The 18,621-nt window shown below is 44.1% G+C and overlaps 1 protein-coding gene across 9 annotated transcripts in view; it reads right to left on the bottom strand.

Annotated features, from left to right (window-relative positions):
• The window catches only part of DVL1 (dishevelled segment polarity protein 1), a 67,450-nt gene that overhangs the window by 20,677 nt on the left and 28,152 nt on the right, over positions 1–18,621 (bottom strand). For 8 of the 9 annotated variants that reach the window (XR_016459294.1, XR_016459293.1, XR_016459295.1 and 5 more), the window contains 9 exons: positions 17,347–17,468; positions 13,209–13,321; positions 7,544–7,682; positions 3,403–3,496; positions 3,122–3,191; positions 2,185–2,324; positions 1,847–1,923; positions 1,325–1,392; positions 339–488 (listed from right to left, as the gene is read on the bottom strand). Coding sequence is in view for 6 of the 9 variants with exons in the window: in XM_031613650.2 (XP_031469510.2) it covers positions 339–488; positions 1,325–1,392; positions 1,847–1,923; positions 2,185–2,324; positions 3,122–3,191; positions 3,403–3,496; positions 7,544–7,682; positions 13,209–13,321; positions 17,347–17,468 (973 nt within the window). In the remaining 3 variants the exon portion in view is untranslated. The remainder of the gene's footprint in view (positions 1–338; positions 489–1,324; positions 1,393–1,846; positions 1,924–2,184; positions 2,325–3,121; positions 3,192–3,402; positions 3,497–7,543; positions 7,683–13,208; positions 13,322–17,346; positions 17,469–18,621) is intronic. The other variant, XM_031613648.2, reaches the window with a different exon arrangement.

Genomic DNA, 18,621 nt, shown 5'->3' on the forward strand with positions numbered 1-18,621 from the left:
AAATGATTAAAGTTTCTAAAGAAAACCAGCAGAATTCAAGGAGGAAGCCCTCAGTTCACCTGCAGGGATAAAGCTGGGAGCCTGCCTTGTGACTTTAGAAGGGAAGCCACTTCTTCCTGCATGTGAACCCTGGCAAAACAGGGCTGCCTTAACTTCTGACCTTTAGAAAAAGGCTTTATGTTCCCTTTAGGAATTACAAACTTAAGAAAACATTCAAGAGCTCTGTGATGGCTGTCGTTTTCATGGTGCTTGTGGCTGGGGTCGGCTTTGAACACAGCTCTGCACTGCTGGCCCCGAGCAGAAGATGCCTGCCCTGTGCTGGCCGCAGTGTGACTTACTTTCCGAATCGGGAATTGAGCTTGTTAGTGAGGAGCTGGTAGATGTGGTGATGCTCATGGAGGGGCTCATACCGTAACGGGGGTACGCTCCCGTCATGGCTGTGGTATGAGAGATCCACGCTGCAGGGTCAATTGGCCTCACTGGTTCAGCTGCAAAGCAACCAGAAAAGGAAAAAAATATATATGAGTCGAATGGAATCCAATTTACAGTAAACAGTAGGATCTAATTAAGTCCTTTCATTTTGTTCTCACAACTGAGACAGCCCCAGCAGAAGGGAACAGAAAGCACCTTGCCAGCAGTATTCGGTTTAATCTAGGAATTGCTACATCAGTCTCACAGGACATAACCATGCTAGCCCTGTTCCTGCAGCTATGGTATTTTTCCATCTGGGAAACGTTCTCATTTGTGGGAAAGAAGTTATCAAGCTTAGAAGGACTGGTAACACGTTGGCTTCACTATCTTAAGCACAGCTCTCACCAGTAGGAGGCAGCTGTGCTTGTCACAGAGACCTTTTATTTTTGAACACAGACCTTTTATAGCCACTGAACTATTTATTAAATCAAAACTGTTAAACTACATCATTTTCAATAGTGTTTGTGTATATTTTACTACGTGGCTTGCCTCAAATTTTAAAAACAACCCATTTAAATTCTAAGTGCATATGTGGTAAAATGAGGCTTTTTAATACTTAAGCCTATTTTTCCCCCCAAACCTTCTATCAATTAAAAGGTTGAGCTCAGCAGGATGTAGCCAGCAAAAGGCTAAGAGCTTAACCCAAAGTCATGAGAATGAAAAGAAAAACTCCCATGAATTCAGTGGGCACTGCAGTCTCAAAAAGAGCATCTTAAACCCCTAAAACAACACATCCAAACTTAAAATTAGAAGCGTGGAACTTGCAGGGAAAGGATATCAGAAGATAGCTGAAAATGTTCTGGACCTCAATGGCTCCAAAGGAACTCAGCAAGGAGCACCAATTTGTACTCACCCCTGGGGATGGTGAAATAACTCCTGGGAGTGGGGTCCCAGCATTTGGCTACCGTTAGGCTAATAGGTCTAGGAAGAAAGAAAACAGGTAAGGGAGACTCTCAGCTTCCCCCATAGAAGTCATAACTACCACAGTCAACTCTTTGAAACAAACTCATCAAGTATGTTCTGAGGTTTTTGAGATGCTTGTCAAACCATTTTCAGTACAGACAGTATCAGATGAGTTTCTGTTTCCCATATATCGCAGCGCTATTGGTGAAAATCTGTTGAATGATCAGATCCCGAGACATTCAAACTCACTTTCCATAAACAAACAGTGCTACTGAAACCAGGCAACTCCCAGTTGGTGTTGGCTTTGGCTGGTACACTGAAACCAGTCTCATCACTCACACTGAGAAGCTCAGAGTTGAAATCAGCAGTCACGCCGGTTGCTTATTCAGATCAAAATGTTGATTTCTGTGAGGTTTGCTCAACACCAGTAAGGAGGGCAGAGGATAAGCAGCAGATTTGGTAAGATGCTTACCCTGGCTTGGAGACTATTTCCCGTAAAACCCGTACTGCATCATCATTGCTCATGTTCTCAAAATTGACATCATTCACCTGAAATGATACAAAAAGCTGCCATCAGGCTTAGCAATAGGAACAGTAAAGACATTTTAGTTATTCAGAGAGAAATGCTATTTCTCAGAGCACACTGACTGTCCATCCAGCAGAGTTCACAAAGATTTAAGCGATAACAGTTTCTGTGCCATATTTCTCTGAGCATGGATGAATTCTGCTGATCCATGGATCTGGTGAGATGACTGAGCTGAAACCATCAATGTGAAAGAGAGCAGTGCATATTTCTGCACACGGACCAACCTGCAGAAGCATGTCTCCTGGTTCAATTCGTCCATCTGCTGCCACAGCCCCTCCTTTCATAATAGAGCCAATGTATATGCCACCATCACCCCGGTCATTGCTTTGTCCTACAATGCTGATTCCCAGGAAGTTATATTTTTCTATACAGGTACAAAGTGGAGGGTGGGGAGGGGGAAAAAAAAAAAAAAAAAGCAAACAAAGTGATTGAAATGATAGTGAAGAGCTAAGAGCTGGTCACTTCAGCCCTGCAAGTTCAGTTCATTGCTTTCTCACAACATGTCAGCTGGGCTGCATTTGATTCACAACTACCCCAATATCTCAGTTTACCCTGCTGGGGTAAGTTTGCTGGCATGTTCAGGGACAGACAGCAGGGAAAAGTTGCTAAATGCATCATTTCTTCATACAAGACACTGAGAAGTTATGTTCAAAAATCATCAGGGGAAATAACACAGAAAAGACATGTCTACACGTAGAAATTAGGCAGCTGATCAGCACTAGGCAATGCTTTTCCACACTTAAGAGGAAAAACGTGATGCTGCTGAAAGGCACTGAAGTGACAGTTCTGTCTATTTCCATCTGGCTAAACAATGAAACACGTGAACTCCAGAAATGCAAACTTTCAGTGTTAGGAACAAGAACAGAAGGACAACCTCTGGCTCCTTACCATTCCTAGAAATATGAGCACAACTCCATCCTCTGGGTCCAGAGCTCCAGCTCCTTCCCCAGGCTTTTCAGGAAGAACACTGAGCTGCTGCTGCAAATGGCTTCTATTATCCAGTGCTGGACTAGGAACCCAGGCACTGTCAGAGCTGCCATCCCAGCTGCCATTCCCTTCAGTCCAAAAGGAGTTCTTTCAAATCAAGGAACTTCCTATTGACTCCCAAGGCCACTATGCCATAACAAAACACATCATAATAAACATTGCTCATCCTCTTACCCATGTTGAGTGTGACAGTGATGATATTTAGGGACATGGTGGAATCTGTGATGCTGCTGAACGAGGATGACTGCAAAACATAACAGAAAATTCTCAAGGTTTTAAGTGGCTCCAAATAAGACAAATAACTAATAAGCACTAATTCATCAGGAACTCATTAATAGGTTTCTGTCTCAAAGGTATCCAGAAACCTCTTATGGCCTCCAAATCCCTTTCTGATTTGCATGCTACACCTCAAAATCACAGTTCACCCTCTTGGAAAATGATGATGCCAGCCTTACCCTGTCAATCTGCCGCATCCTTTGTTTCCTCCTCCTGCGCTTATGCTTCCGTATGAGCCGTGATGAAGTGCTTTGCTCAGTGGAACTGCTCAACCTGAGGGAAATCCAGAGCAAATGTCAACTCCATAAAGCTGAGCCATTCGCAGTTTCTCTGCACCCTGCCAAAAACAAGGCTGAGTCCCACAAACACCAAAGAGTCGCCATTCAGACACCAGCAGCTGACAAAGCACTGCTCTCAACTGCTGCTCAATCCCAGCACTGTATCTTCATCTCCCCCTGTGAGCACAGAGAAGTTACCAGCTCCTCTCCAGCATGGATTAGAGAGTACATTTTACCAGCTTGCTTCATTCTTGGAGCAACACTGAAAGCATTATGCCTTGCAACAGGCGTGTATCAGCCTGCTTTAAGCACCCCAAGGTTGGAGGCATCTGCTTTCTGCTCCTTGAGCAGTGAGCTTGACTCCATGCCCAAAGAAAAATGCATGCTGTAAGAACAGCTGCACATTAAACATTGACTTCAGTCTTCATATTATTTTTTGTGGACCTTGCCATGGTGCTCTCACTTTCTTCTGCTGCTTAGCATTCTGTAAACAGAGACTGGAATTCACTGAATGAAGTAGCTCTTGATAATAGCTACTACCAACTGGTGGCAGAGGAATGGTGAACATCATTTACTTCTGCATGTTCTGTTCTTTTTCTTAAGGTTTTTCAAACTTGTACACCCCTAAATGCATCACATCCTACACATCTCTCCCTTAGGCTCTCCTACATTAGGAAAATTAATTATTCTCATTTTACAGAGAGTGGACTGAGGCACAGTGAAAGATAAGTGGTTTTGCCCAAATTCATTTCAGAAGCCTGGAACAAAATCTGGATTTCAGAGATACCACTGCAACACCACAGGGATCTCTCTCCTCTATTTGTGATGTTAAGAATGGCAAAAGAGACAAAGTAATGCTCCACTATTAACTAAGATCAAAACCAATCCAATATAACACAAGTAACTGAACTGGCACTGGCACAAAGAAAACCGTGCCAGTTTTTTTTCCCCCTCATTTCCACGTCCCTATCTTCAAAGTTCTAGCTGCACACAGGCATGCCAGTATACCTCATGCAAAATCTGATACTGGCAAACCCAAAACAGAGCTTGCTGCCATGAGGTTACAACCCACCACACTGGGAAACCCAGGTTTGTTTGAGTCAAGGATGCCCAGCTGAGCATTACCAATGATGGGGCTGCTCAGAGGGCGTGAAGCTCTTCATGTTCTCTTTAAGCTCACATAACTATTTCAGGTATGTTAACACTCCTTTTTCCCCTCCCAACAAGGCATATTAATTTAAAGAGCCAAGAGGTGGTGTTTTCTAAGGAGATCAAAGATCTGATAGCTCTCCATCTGTGGAAGCAGCTCACAGCACCTGGTTTTCTGAGCTTGTTCCCTTTTCCACAGGGAAAATAAAGAGGTCTTTCAAACGCTGGGCTCCCAAAAACTGAACCTGTTCAATGTTTACTGCTGTTTTAGCAAGAACTGGTAACAACTGACACAAAACCCTCTTGCATTTTACTATCAGTGTTCTCCTCTTTTCTGTCCCCTCTCTGATTTCATCTTACTCTTCTCCCCCACATTGTCTCATTTGTAGGATTCAGCTCAAACCTTCCAGCACGCAGCAGTAAGGGAGAACCTGCAGAAAGGCAAAGCGTGCTGCTCCCATCACAGTGAACCTACCTGCTCTCCCCAAAAGGCAGCAAAAAGAACAGAGGCAAGAGACTGGGGGAGCTCTACTGCCTGAACACGAGCCCAGCAACAAGATGCCTTCGCATGCTGTAAGAGAGCTGTGAGCTGCCCTCCACCAATTACAGCATAAATTCAGTGTTCCAATCTGCAAACAAACGCTCTGCCTTCAGCCTCTGTTCCCAGTCAGAGTCACAGTGAATTATATCAGTTACATTGAATCAAGAACAGTAATTGCAAGTTGCTGACAATAATCCTCATGCTACATACTTCACATTTGCTAGATATTTATTTGCTTAAGAGAAGATAGAACAGAAATGTCTACCACAAGCTCCCTACATCAATGTGTATCCAAAATACCACCTACTGCTTGCAAACAAGACTAACATTCAATTGTATCACATACTGAAGATGAAGGAAATAAACACCCTCAAGCTTGGAGGAAATAAACACCTCTCCACTTGGAAGTCAGCTGCAAGGGATGCTGCTGCCTTACTCGTTGACCTCCCCTAAATAAAGCCCCCCCATAAGGCAAGTTCTGACCCTACAGCTGTAATTAACCAACTTACCCCCTTCAACCTTGTCTTCCCCAGACCTCCGTCCCCAGCAGATCTGTAGCATGCTCCATTTGCTATTTGGCTGGTTTTGCCTCTAAAGGAAACTTCTCCCTGCCAGCACGATCTCTCATCTGCTTGAGAGCATCATCGCTGTAACACAACAGCATACCTCGGAGCATTCCATTTAGTTGTTCTTCCTGACTAGCTGGCCTGGCAGCTATTTTGTGTGCCAACAGCTTCTGCCCCAGCCTAGAAAGGAAAAGGCCTCGGCTGCAGCTTCGAAGAGTCACTTTCTTTGCAGGTCAGACACGGGAAGCTTTATGTTATTAATATATACAGAGAGACTGAGCTGGGTTTAGAGTGATGTGCTTCAGAGGCCACCCTCACTGTGCTAATCCTGCCCTACTGCATTTCTTCCTGCCCCGGAAATGATTAAGTTATGTCCAACAAACACAATCAGCTACAGGGTTGTTGATGTTTGTGGGTTTTTGTTGTCGGTTTCCTCTCATTGTTGGTTTTGGTTTTTGATTTTGAAATGGGGGAAGGAAGGGTTGGAAGCCCTACAGGCTTTGGGAAGGCTCTGATCTTCCAGCCCTGATGCATATGAATACCTACATGAAGCACAAAAGCATCCAGGTAACTAATTTTCTGTGTCTTCAAGTGTTGGCAAACTTCACTGTAACTGCAAAAGAAACTCTCAAACCTAATTCAGAACCCAGCCTGAAACATTCATTTAGTCACCCTTTTAGCCCTTTGGGAACACCCAGCCTTGAAACAGAATTTGAAGCTATTGCTTTTCAACAGGTATATAAGCTGTGACTAACTCTCAGACCAAACAGATCAACAGAGTTCAATAAACTAATGTCTGTAAACACAGCCAATGTGTAAAGATCTCCAATAGCAGTGGATTTCTGCTGTTCCTCTTCTACCTAAAATTTAAGAACATCATGCTGCACCTTTCCTTCTTCATAGACATCAGCAGTTACAACTACAGGATCTGTAATTTGTTCTCTGCCAGCTCTCACAGATCTCTAATGGGTTTTCATGGCCCATTTGGCTGAATGTTTTAAACAGCTCTAGGGATGGTGTTTAGAGAACGCTGGCACTCAAGACAGGAAAATGAATCACACAGGCTTTGATTGATTTTGCCTATTTAATAATGGATATTTTAAATCCGAGAAATGTATTGGCTTGCAAACATTTTAAGAACACGAGTATCCTCTGGGGATTAAGAAGGATGTCTTGAAATGATTTTTGGAAATAGCAAGGAATAATTCGTCACATTCCTTCTGTCTACGTAAAAAGAAAAAAAAAATAATAATTAAGAAGTCATAAATACGTGGCACCACAGCCTGCCTGTGCAATAATACTCACCCTGATGAATTCCCTACTGCCCATATGCCTCAGACCATGCAATTACTTAGGAATTCTTTTACTGTTTTCTTTAGTTAGGTGCGTGCTGGATAGGAATGGGCCATGGCTGGATTTTGTTACAATAACCACACCACTGCTTTACAGCTAAGGAGACAGTCACACGCTGCCTGGATTTTAATATGTAACCATTCCTGCCATTAAAAGGAAAGAATAGGAACAGAACTTTCTCTCAACTAGAGCTGTGCCTGATGGCACTTTGGTAGGGATCCCAGTAAGTTAGCTCTTTTCTCAGAGCAGTGATTTTATACGACACGTTATTGATGGATTACCTGTCCTCAAATCATATCTAGCAGGAAAAAGAGGAAAAAGTACATAAACCTTCTCATCAGCATGTTTCAGCACAGCCCAAATACACGGACCAGCAGCTGGGAAACAGATGGAAATGGGATTTAACAGCTCAGTCACTACAGCAATGCCCTACCTGCTGGTGTTGTCATCATCGTCCGAGTCGATGAAGCTGCTGGATTCCAGCTCACTACTCATCATGGTAGAAGAGCTGTCGTAACCAGGAGGGTGCTCACGATGTCTGTCCAGTTTGGGGTGGCCATTGATTCGAGGGACTATTAAAAAGAAAAAGAAATGGTGTATTACTGGGCAAAGAGGAAAAGGAAGGAAGAAATGGTGTACAATGAACAGCACTGTTTCCACACTGTGACTTGCAGCCAATTTTGCAGGAGGATCCACGTGCAGAAACCAAGCTCTTTACACAACCTGGTTTCACCCAGCAGCTGGAAAACCCAGTGCCCTGGCCTGCCCACCTATCTTTTCCCTAACATTTCTACTTGCCCACGTATCAGTTCACAGGCAAGCTGTAAAGGAGATAAAGCCAGAAGCAGGAGGCATAAATGAGTACTCTAATGGTATTAGGAAAATGAATGCTGCCTCTCCTGCTGCAGCTGGCTCCTACCAAAGCACCTCAGAACCATGGCAGTGACCATGTTCCCACCCACACTGTGCCCACCAAGGGAAATCCCCAGTGTGCACTGGGACTATTGCTCCATCCAAGTCCCACAAACACAACCGAAGGTACGAGAGCTTCCCACAAGTTGTTATTTTTCATGTGCTGTACAAAATGAAAAAAGTCAGTTCAGGGCTCCTGCTGAGACACTGGAAAATTCCAATCCTGAAGACTCAAGGATTATGAAAAACATATATATACATATTTGCATGCTCTTCCTCCATGCTATGATCCCCAAGAAGAGGCAGCCCATCTGCTGAGCAACGTATTTTGAAGGACTGGGGAAACAGAACAAAAATTATTTGCATTGACTTTGCTGTTTTTATCACACTGCTATCTCTGTAACACTGCAATCACACTTGATAGATGAGCCACATGAAATCTTGTTTCATGTGTCTCAACCTCTCTCAAACCACATGCCCTGACCACCACGTTCTCCAACAGAGCAGCACAGCAGCACTGCTTGTTGAATTATTAATATTATTAATAAATGGATAACCAGGGTAAATTAAAGCTTGCTTTCACTGTCATGAACAGCAGTGAGCTTTAGCACTGCAACAGTCTCAGCATCATCATGTGGTGATCCCATTCAGCACCTGGGATAAGAAATTTAGAACAGAGTTACAGTATTATCCCAAGATTTTGACCTGAGACTCTCAGAAAGCACAGGCTGACATGGCCTGGGGTCCTTCGCCCGACTACAGACCCTCCCACATCATTTTCACACTTGAGGAAGAAGGAAGCAGTGCTTCTTAACAGCTCTCAGTGAAGTTTCAGCACCTCACAGCAAACAGTACCTGGAAAGCATACCTCAATTCCTGGGAAAAATCACTGCCTCATGTTGAAGCCATCTTCTTTCCCCTGCTTTTCCTGCAGCCCAGGAGCAGCTCCAAAGGCCCCAATTTCCCCTGCCATCCCCCCTCGGGCAGCAGCAGCCCCGCTTTGCCCTGCAGCACCCAATCTTCTCCACCCCATCACAGCCTGGGGCAGGCATTGAGGCGACTCCTCCCTTTCCTAAGGTTTTTTCCAATTAAGTCAGAACTGTTTGGGGTATGGCAGGGAACCACGATCACACTGAATACAAGCCACGATGGTAATGCCATTCACAAAGCACAGACAGGTATTCCACCCTCAGTGTAACCCAGACTCTGCTCTGGTTCAATGCCTGTCCCACTAATAACCAGGGACTTCCTGCCCCATTGACCCTCTGCTCCTGTTTCTTCATTAGAGGACGACAGACCCATTGAGACTGTCTGACAAAGGCTTTTCGATGTGTCACAGAGATTAGAATAAAGTATAGCCTCAGAGGTTAAAGTATGTCCTCCTTGGCTTTTATCAACAGCAGAGCTGGTCCTGCCTGAGGGACAAAGGCACATCAAAGTGCAAAATCAAACAGGCCTTGAAAGCAGAAAGCAGCATCTGCTCGAAGAGGTTGTAAAGAGTACTCTGTAACCCTGCAAAGAAAAAAGGTGAGAGTGGTTTGGGAAGAAGGCATAGCTGAGCTTCCATCCTCAGCAAGTCCTGACCAATTATTGACACGAAATTGTTACCTCCTTATTAACAAAGACCTGCAACCCCACCTGTGCAGCTCACAGTTGCATGCAGAGGTTACAGTCGGTGCTGTACTGTCCCACTGCAATCATTTTGTAGTTGCAGTCCTTTACCACGCTATGGTAAAGCACATATACACTTGTAGGGATGACTGGACATCTGGAACTGCTCTTTGCAAACATTTGGGGATCACAGTTATGTTCACCGAACCACCAACTCCATGCTGAAGCTCCAGCATCCACACATGGCACCTGCAGATGTGCCAAGAAAGCAAGCAGTAGCTATAAAAAATCCTTCAATGCCAAAGAAAACTTGTCTCTTAATTACCTCCCTAATTAGAACTTGCACAGTCCCATTTCCCAAAAGGGACATGGAGTTTTGTTCCAGTCACGGAGGGGTCCCAAGGACATGTGCCAAGCAGACCTCCCACGTTCCTAATTAAGATCCTCAATCTACTTTTACTTAATAGGACTTTGTCAACTTTCCAAAGCAATGTGAACTTTTGTTGCTTTAAGAGAGAAAGTGGAGGTCTGACATCTTGACAGCTCAGCCCTTTTGCACTAATTTTATTTGAAGCTAATGCCAACGATTGTTTTCCTACTAATTGATGTGAAAGGTGTTCAGGAAGAGACATAGTCCCAACTTGGACAAAAACCCCTTTGGATAAAAAGCCTCTCCAAAAAAAAATAATAATAATAATCACTTCTCTGCACGTGCAGCCTGTACAGTTTTACCACCATTATGTCTTAAAATATATACATCTATAAATGCACACATACACACAAAGGTAACCTGGGGAGCTGAGCAGTGAGCAGCTGGGGAGAACTCAGTGTAATCCAGTGGCAAACTCAAAAGGAAGCTCTTGCCATGCACTGAAAACTGGTTCCTAAACATCAGGCTGACAGGATGAATTATTCTGCACAGCTCACAACAGAATTCTGCTCCCCTGCTTGCTTTGCTTTCAGGTGCTTTTTATTTTACTACATCTGCAGCAGATCTTCATTGTGCTTCCCCTTTCTCTTCCCTGCCCCGTGGGTTCTCCAAGTCTGAACAGGAATCTCATCCTCTTGAACTCAATTGCTCTGTGGTCAGGGATCAGTGCAGCAAATTCCCCTGACCTGCACAGGTTCTAATTCAAAGTGCCCACACCTAAGCAGATCCCAAATGGCTCAAGCAGCACCTTTTCTCACCTTCTTCACCTTGTTTGAAATGAAGTCTATAATAAACTATTGAATTCTTCTTGTGAAACAGGTACTTCTTTGTGCAATAGCCAGGGATAGCCTCGTGGTTAGGGTGGGTAACTCTTTGTCAGTCACTCCACACCAATGATGAGCTCCACCAGTTGCAAACACTACGTGGTATGTGTTATGTATGCCTCAGTGAGCTGACAGTACTGCACACACATCTTGGCTACTTGCAATACCTGTGGAACAACCTGTGGGCAACGCAGGGCTTCAGTGAGGAACACACATCCTGCCTCTCTATGAATTACTAGAGCTGTAATTTTGGTATTAAACAAGCCTCTGCAGGACAAGATGAAACAGACTAGCAGCGTTTCCTTCTTTCTGTAAGGAGAAGAGGATTTATTTACCACTCCTTTCCAATGCCCCCAAAACTGACTGTGAACCAAGAGTCACGACCCTGCTGCCCCCTCCCCATCATCCCATCCCCTTTCTTCTATGACTCTTCCCCCATTTAACATCCATTTAACTAATATCCCTCAGCTTGCTCTCCTGAAACTGAAGCCAGTCTCAGCTGAAATAATACAGACCCATTTATTGAAGCCAAAGGCAGCCTGCAACACATGCTCTGGCCACATTAAGCAAGCCAGGAAGGGAGGGACACATACAAAGGATAACACGCACTTAAGACAGGCAGGCAAATGTGAAGATGGTATTTTTAGCTCTACGGTGCACAACCCTCAGGGCTTAATGTTGCCATACAGTAAATGAGCAAAGAAGAGACACGGCAGGAATGAAGGGCACTCAGCAATGTCAAGTGTAACTCAGCACCTTAAAGCATTAAGCCTCTAACGAAAAGAAAACCCATACGGAGAGCTTGTAATACACAAGAAACTATCTGGCAGCCTAAGTAAACACAGCCAATACCCCTCGGGTAAACTGGCACAATCTGATTCTACAAGGGAATTGCATTTCGTGGAAGCTTTGACATATTTTTCCTGTTAAGATTTCAGGCTTGAACTGAGCATGACATGTAGGAATCGTAATGCGCTGGAGGTCAAGACAACATCTCTGCACAGGGACACTTTGCTGAGCAGCTTTCTTTACAACCTAATGAGTTATAGGAGTAGCCCTAAGAGATCAGAGTGTAAAAGAACATAACCAGAAATCATACAAAGGACCTGGCATTTTCAGCCAGTAGGGGGACAAAAAAGGAGGCAGACAACTTAGGGAGAATCCCAGCACTTGCCTTCTCTTCTTGAATGCAACATGAAGCAGAGCAAAAGCAGGGGTAGAGGGAATTAAAAATGAGACCAAGAAGTCTGCCTGCCTATGCTTCCCTTTCATCAGGCCCACAAAGCTTCTAAGAAGAGGAGGAGGAAGCAACAAAGGAGGCAGGCAATAATCTAACGTGAAAAACAAATCACCTTTCAACATTCTTCCAGTACCAAGATTTTGCCACAACACTTATTAGAAGATTCTCCCTGTTTCTGTGATTTCCCACAGGGATCTGCAAGCAACACCATGCAAAGACAGCTCTCTGCTCCACCCACTGAGTAATTTTCATTTACTCTGAGTCACTTACAAATTGGAAAAGTAAAATGAACAGAAGACACCTGCTTTTAACACACAGTATATGCGGCTTCTGCTTTTCTAATACTTCACTGGGTGGAGCTGTGAATAAAGCCTGTGATGGCACCTCTTGGGTCCAAGTATTCTATATTTTGGACCATTTTAGACTCAATGGGTGGCATCTATTAATTCTTAATTAGGCCTGGAAATTCTCGTCTGGCAACAAATGAAAAAACAAGCTCACTTTGATGTATAGACTAGAGGCAAGAGATTATGTTCTGCAGTTTATGTGTATGCTGCAGTTATACCAGCATGCAAGACTACTGCTGGTCCAAACTGGGAGAAATCAGCAGAAATCATTTCAGAAGATCCTGGCTTAGACCTTGCAATGCTAAAATACCAAGGCTTTCCAACTGTCCACACTGCAAACTCCCAACACTTCATACAGATAATGTGTTCTTTCTTTAAGTGAGCAAAGCTGAACAAGGCAGTCTAGCCATGATGGTGTGGAGCTCAGTGCTGGCTACATCATTATCCTCTCCCAGGCTGTCTTCTAATACTACAGAAATTCTGTATATCATCCAACAGTATCTCCCTGCCACTTTGCTGTAGGTTACCCAGAACTCTTCAAAAACACTGAGCTTCAAAGCATCTCAAAGCAATCACCAAATTCCTCTATTAAAGTAATAACAGTCCCTCAAAGCACGCAGGAATGCAGACACGCTCTTCTCCAGTGCTCATGCAAAACTAGTTTGTTGCTGTGAAATAACAACAGAAGAATCTTTTGTTTTCTAAATGAAAAAGGGGAAATATGACCCACTCACCATCCTCGTGCCCTTCTCTATTCCTCCGCCGATGTCTGTCTCGACGGTGGCTGATAACTGACTCTGTTCCTGTTTCGTTGTCCAGTCCATCCCGACTGCTGGCAGCATTTGGGCTGTTAGAAAACACATAAGGAAGAAACAGTGGAGTCAGTTTTTCTTTTTTCTTCTTCTTTTTTTTTTTTTTTTAATTAATAAAAACAGTTGGATTTGTGAGCTATTTGGTTTAGAACCCAGAAAACTACTACACAGATTAGCTAGAGACTTGGTAGCTGCAGAGCTAGCTCCTCCAGACTGCTCTGCTCACCTTAAAGCTACCTGAAGAGTGAAAAGACAATTCAACAGCCATGCCCTGAGACACAGGAAAGGGATCATTTTAGATCATGATCCAAGATACATACAGATGCACGCATGAGCTCCTCCTCTAAAACCAGCACAGCACATGCTCTACCAAGGGCTTTTACTACTCAGACCAAATTGCCTTTCCTACAGTTTCTCCAAATATATATAAACCAAACTGTGTTTTGGTACGTGCTTCTTCAAGTGCTTGTTCCTCTCCAGACAGGCTTGTTTCCCTGACAACAACCTGAGCTGCACATTCAGCATGCTGTCAGCCAAAGGGGCAGAAGCTGTATCTCACTGGCAGCCACTTGTAAAGCAAAGTGCTGACCTTAAAGGCTGAAGTCCTGCAAGTCACAGCAAAGCTTGAAATAATTAAGTGCATGTCTGCAAAACACTCAGACAGACCCCAGGTCCTTGCCTCATCTTCTCAACCATCCAAAAGCTACACAGCTATGCCAGTGCAGCACAGCACTTCATCTAATGAGTCCCTGTGAAGGGCCATTATGAGCCAGCAAGCTTTGGGCAAAAAGCAGAAAGATCCTGATGACCACCTCAGTGGCCACATTTCTTCCATTATGCTCTTGTGAAGGCTCTGCTGAGAGCCAGTTTCTTGTTCCTACAACTAATTAGTCAGAACAAAAGGTTTCAAAGAGGCAGCAGAGAATTCCGCCCTGTGGCTTAGGGCCACTTTCTGGGACCAATCTAAACAAACAACTCCAGCTCCTTATTCTTGAACTTCAAGCACTGAGAAAGGGCCATTTCTCAATTCACATAAACCACACTGCTTTTTTTTCTTCTAATTCCAGCAGACATGTCTGCAAACCAAGCAGAGCAGTAGCATATTCAGGGTGCTGCACTACAGCAAGAGCACCTCTTTGCAACCATCTTGGTTGCAAAGCTTGGTTCCAAGCTCACTGCTGACAAAAGAGGCCATTAAAGAAGAGTTGGTTGGAGCAAAGGGGATGATGGAGATGCTCTTTTCTCTACAACTGATGGTGAACCTGGGCATCTTCTCAGCTGCACAGTCTGATGGATGGGCACTCATTGCTGTGGGACCTTGAGCAAACATGCAAACACATCTGTATGGTTCCATTTAAGAGGGCTGCTGAAAGCTTTCTACAACTGCACACCCACACACTTTCTCAGCACGAATGAAATGTACTGACATGCCCACCACACCAATTAGGAAACAGGCTCTTATTCAAGAAAATATCTGAATGCACTGTCCAAGCCCTAACAAAGCTACCAACATGTAAGCACGTATTTAAGTGCTGACACAACTATGTTTGCATTGCTCAGCCCAATACAACTGAAAAGAGGGTAACACTTTTCTAAGGCAGAATCTTCTGCCTTTGTCACACACAAAGAAGGGCACAGAGCTCTGCCAGCCCTGCGAGGCACCCAGACATCTCAGCAGCACCATCTCGTGACTACTGCTATTACTACTCAGTCCTAAGCCTTTTCCAAGCTAAACTACCTTATAAAAGGTGTTTGACAGCAGAATTAAATGCACGGGAGGAACCTCACAGCTGGCCTCTTTCCTCTCCCATTGCTGAGCAAATCCAATTCAATTTCCAGCACACGTACCCAAGGGCTGTGAGCAAATGTCAGCAAGGAAGAGCAGAGGTCACTCATGCACTGACCCAGGAACAGCCTCACCCATTCAGGTGAACGTGGATTTGGCAACTGGTGAGCTGAAGCTGTAGAGCATGAAATGCAGGCTGAGCTTCAGCACCTTCAGCAGGGAGGGAAAAAGGAAATTTTCTTTGGATTGCAATCAGTGACGGAGCAAAATATCAATATTGTCAGACAGCTTAGTCGAGATTATCATTTCACTGCTGATAATTATCTCGTTCTCTTGGAAGGTATTGCTTGCCTGTCTGCTCCATCCATTTCTTGTATTCTCTGTAGACCTGGAAACATTTTTGTTTGCACAATTACACAACGCCCGGCCTGGCTGGGGCTTCTTGGATAAATAATGCCTCTATCAGCAGTGCAGAAGGAAGACAGAAGATGACAGATCTCTGTTAGTTTTAATAGCACCAATATAGCATCAGGGATTTAGGAGTCAAGAAGATAAGATACAGCCACAGAAAGGGACGTGACAGATGAGCATACAGAGATACTGAAATTAGGGCTGTGCAAGTCACAGGATTGCACTAATCATCTCTTAGAAGGAAATACTATTCAAAGACACAGTGTGCAGAAACAGCACCAAGAACACTACTGCAGAATCATCAAACCAAAATCTGAAGATCTGTCATTTCAAGGAAGGATAAGGATAAGAACTACAGTCACAATTCAAGCTCTGGAAGCCATTATAAACAGAGATTGGGCAACTCATTTCATTTATCCAAGAGAAACAAACTATTCCAAAATACAGTAAGTTATCACTTGGAATCTTTAAACCTAGAATGGATCTTGTTGTTTTATTAAATGAAATGGCAAACAGCTAAACAGAAGGAAGGGCTTCATGCCAAGTAACCAAGTGAGACACTCTGACACAGGCAGGATTTTTGGGACACCAGAGTGCAGCAGGTGCACGAGCAGATCAAAGATTTCATCAGTCTGAATACGTACAGTTATCAGCAACAGGGTTCCACAAACACAGTCTTGTGCCTAACTTGCAATGGAATTATTTCTTGGAAAAGAATCTTGCAGTTATTACATTTAGGTATAGGGCAGGAAGACAAAGAACTACTTATGCTTGCAAGCCATGTGACTGTATTCATACCAACCTTCCCTGGTCAACACAAAGCAATTCATGGACGCACGAGGGCAGTAAAATCCTTGCAAAAATCACAGGGTCAGGGAGGGTTTGTATTTCTTAAGATTTCTTGTCCCCTCTAGAACACATCTGTCTGTAAAAGGCTTATGCAGAACACCCAGGGCTCTTTCAGGCAACAGATATTGCAGACAACAGAGGAAACGTGACAACAGGCACGTCAAGGCTGGGTTTCCCTTTCAAAACACACGAATCACTGGCTTCTTAACCCATCCTTCTGGCTATTTGTTCATGTCAGCAATTCAGAGCACAACACAAGGTGCCAGTCAAGAGCAGAAAATGAAACAACTGTTAACCCCCTGCATCCAAGGGCTGCTTGACACTGCAGTCCCTGCAGCAAGAAGGGCCTCAAAAGAGAGCATCAACACTCACAGATGTGATGAGCAGGAGAAACTCTGCCAAATTGCAGACATGAGAGGCCCTGACAGTTCAGTTTAGTTAGCAAATGACACTTTTCATGCCTTAAGACAGATGGGGCAGATTTCCCATACATACAGAAAAAGGACTTCTGGACTTTAACACCAAATGTACAACAGATGCACGGAAGGCTTGGAGAATACCACCATCTGGTTATCCAGAGGGAAAAGAAAAAGCAGAGTATTCTGGCAGCTAGTGCAGGAGAAGGCAGGAACACAGGCTTCAGTTATGTTGTGGGTGCTCCAACACTGCTCTAGCCCTCGTGAAAGCTTGTCTGCCTATTGCTCCTGTTCACTGGGCAGCAACTGGAGTGAATTTACTGCTTCCTGATTTACAGTTCAAAGTTTCAATGCACAGATACCACATTTATAATAATGGAAAGTGATGAAATTCACCACTTCAACTCTTCAAAGTTTAGCATAGTGTAGCCTTGATGCAAGCAATGTTCAAGTGCACAACAGTACCAGCCTTCCTTAGTTCTTCTTAACAGTACCAACAAATAGCCAGCTTGCAGCAGCAGGGAGAAATGTGTGGAACAGACACAAAGGAACCACGTTTTTGGTTTAAAGAAGTAATATAAAGCCAACTTGCTCTTACTGGAACGACGGAGGCCGAGAGTCTCCAATGCCACCTGTCCTCTCGATGGGAGGTGGAAGGTCTGCGTGGCTCTCGGTGCACTGTGAGCCTGTGTCAGAATGGGAGCCTTCAGCCAGGACCAGCTGTCAAGAGAAAGAAGAGAATTACACATATCTGCACAGGTTCCTCCACTCTGACACGTGCTTGGTCGCTGCTTTGCTATACACTCTGTGAGTACCTATGAGAGACAAGAAGAGAGGAAGTGCTCAGTGTCTGCTTGCACAGATTCCTGCCAATCCTTCATAAAATCATATTACATTCAACCTCAACGTGAAAACATTATCAGCTAGGATACACAAAGCACCACAGAAGGCTGTAAATTCTCCCCATAAAGACCAGTGCTGGAAATATAATTTCTATTTCCTACCAACACCCTCAATTACCACGAGGGAGGCTGTGGAATAATGAGTCACAGAGATGGACATGTCACAGTAGACACTTTCTACACTCAGTCTTGCTTGCTGTAAATTCAGGACAGAAAAACCATCTCCATCCAGCATGCCTGTTTGGTTAATCTATCAAAGATTAGTTCTAGAACAAGCAAGTTCTTATTTTTCTCCACTAACAAAGGGAATTCTCCTTAGATTGTTTAGGATCCTATGAGCTTCATGATAAACTTTCCTTTGGCATGCTATGGAAGGAATAAAATGCTCCAATATTGTACCCTTTGGAACACAGGAGATGTGCTATGGGACTGCCACACAGAGACTCTCCCTGTGCTTCCACAAGAACTCAAATGATTCAATCAAACCTGTATGTGGAAGCCCACCTGTAAGTCTAGATGATGCTTTTTGATTTGACTTGCCCCTCAGTTTTGGAAGGTGCATTCTCCCTACAGCAGTGTGAGTTATGGCTCAGTGGATGTGGTGGTGGTGGGCTGATGGTTGGACTGGATGATCTTCAGGATCTTTTCCAACCTTAATGACTCTGTGATTCCATGATTATGAAATAAAGCAGTGTGAACCCCAGCCTCACAGCCAGGATCCAGCCCTGATAAATGGATTTCACCCATCACATTTCCCCTGCAGCTCTGACTGGCAGCAGCATTTTATTCCACTTCTTTGCTGCTGCTGCTGCTGCTCAGGCTGTGCAACAGCTGCTGGGCTGCACCCCAAAGGACTGTGTTTCAATGGGGAAATGTGGATGACTTCTGTGTGGTTCACATGGAGGAAGTTAATAAAGCAGTGTGGAACTAATTGCAACTGTTGATTCAGTTCATTCCATCACACTGAGTGC

This window comes from Phasianus colchicus, chromosome 22 (genome assembly GCF_987193195.1).
Source record: "Phasianus colchicus chromosome 22, bPhaCol1.hap1.1, whole genome shotgun sequence".
NCBI lineage: Eukaryota > Metazoa > Chordata > Aves > Galliformes > Phasianidae > Phasianus > Phasianus colchicus.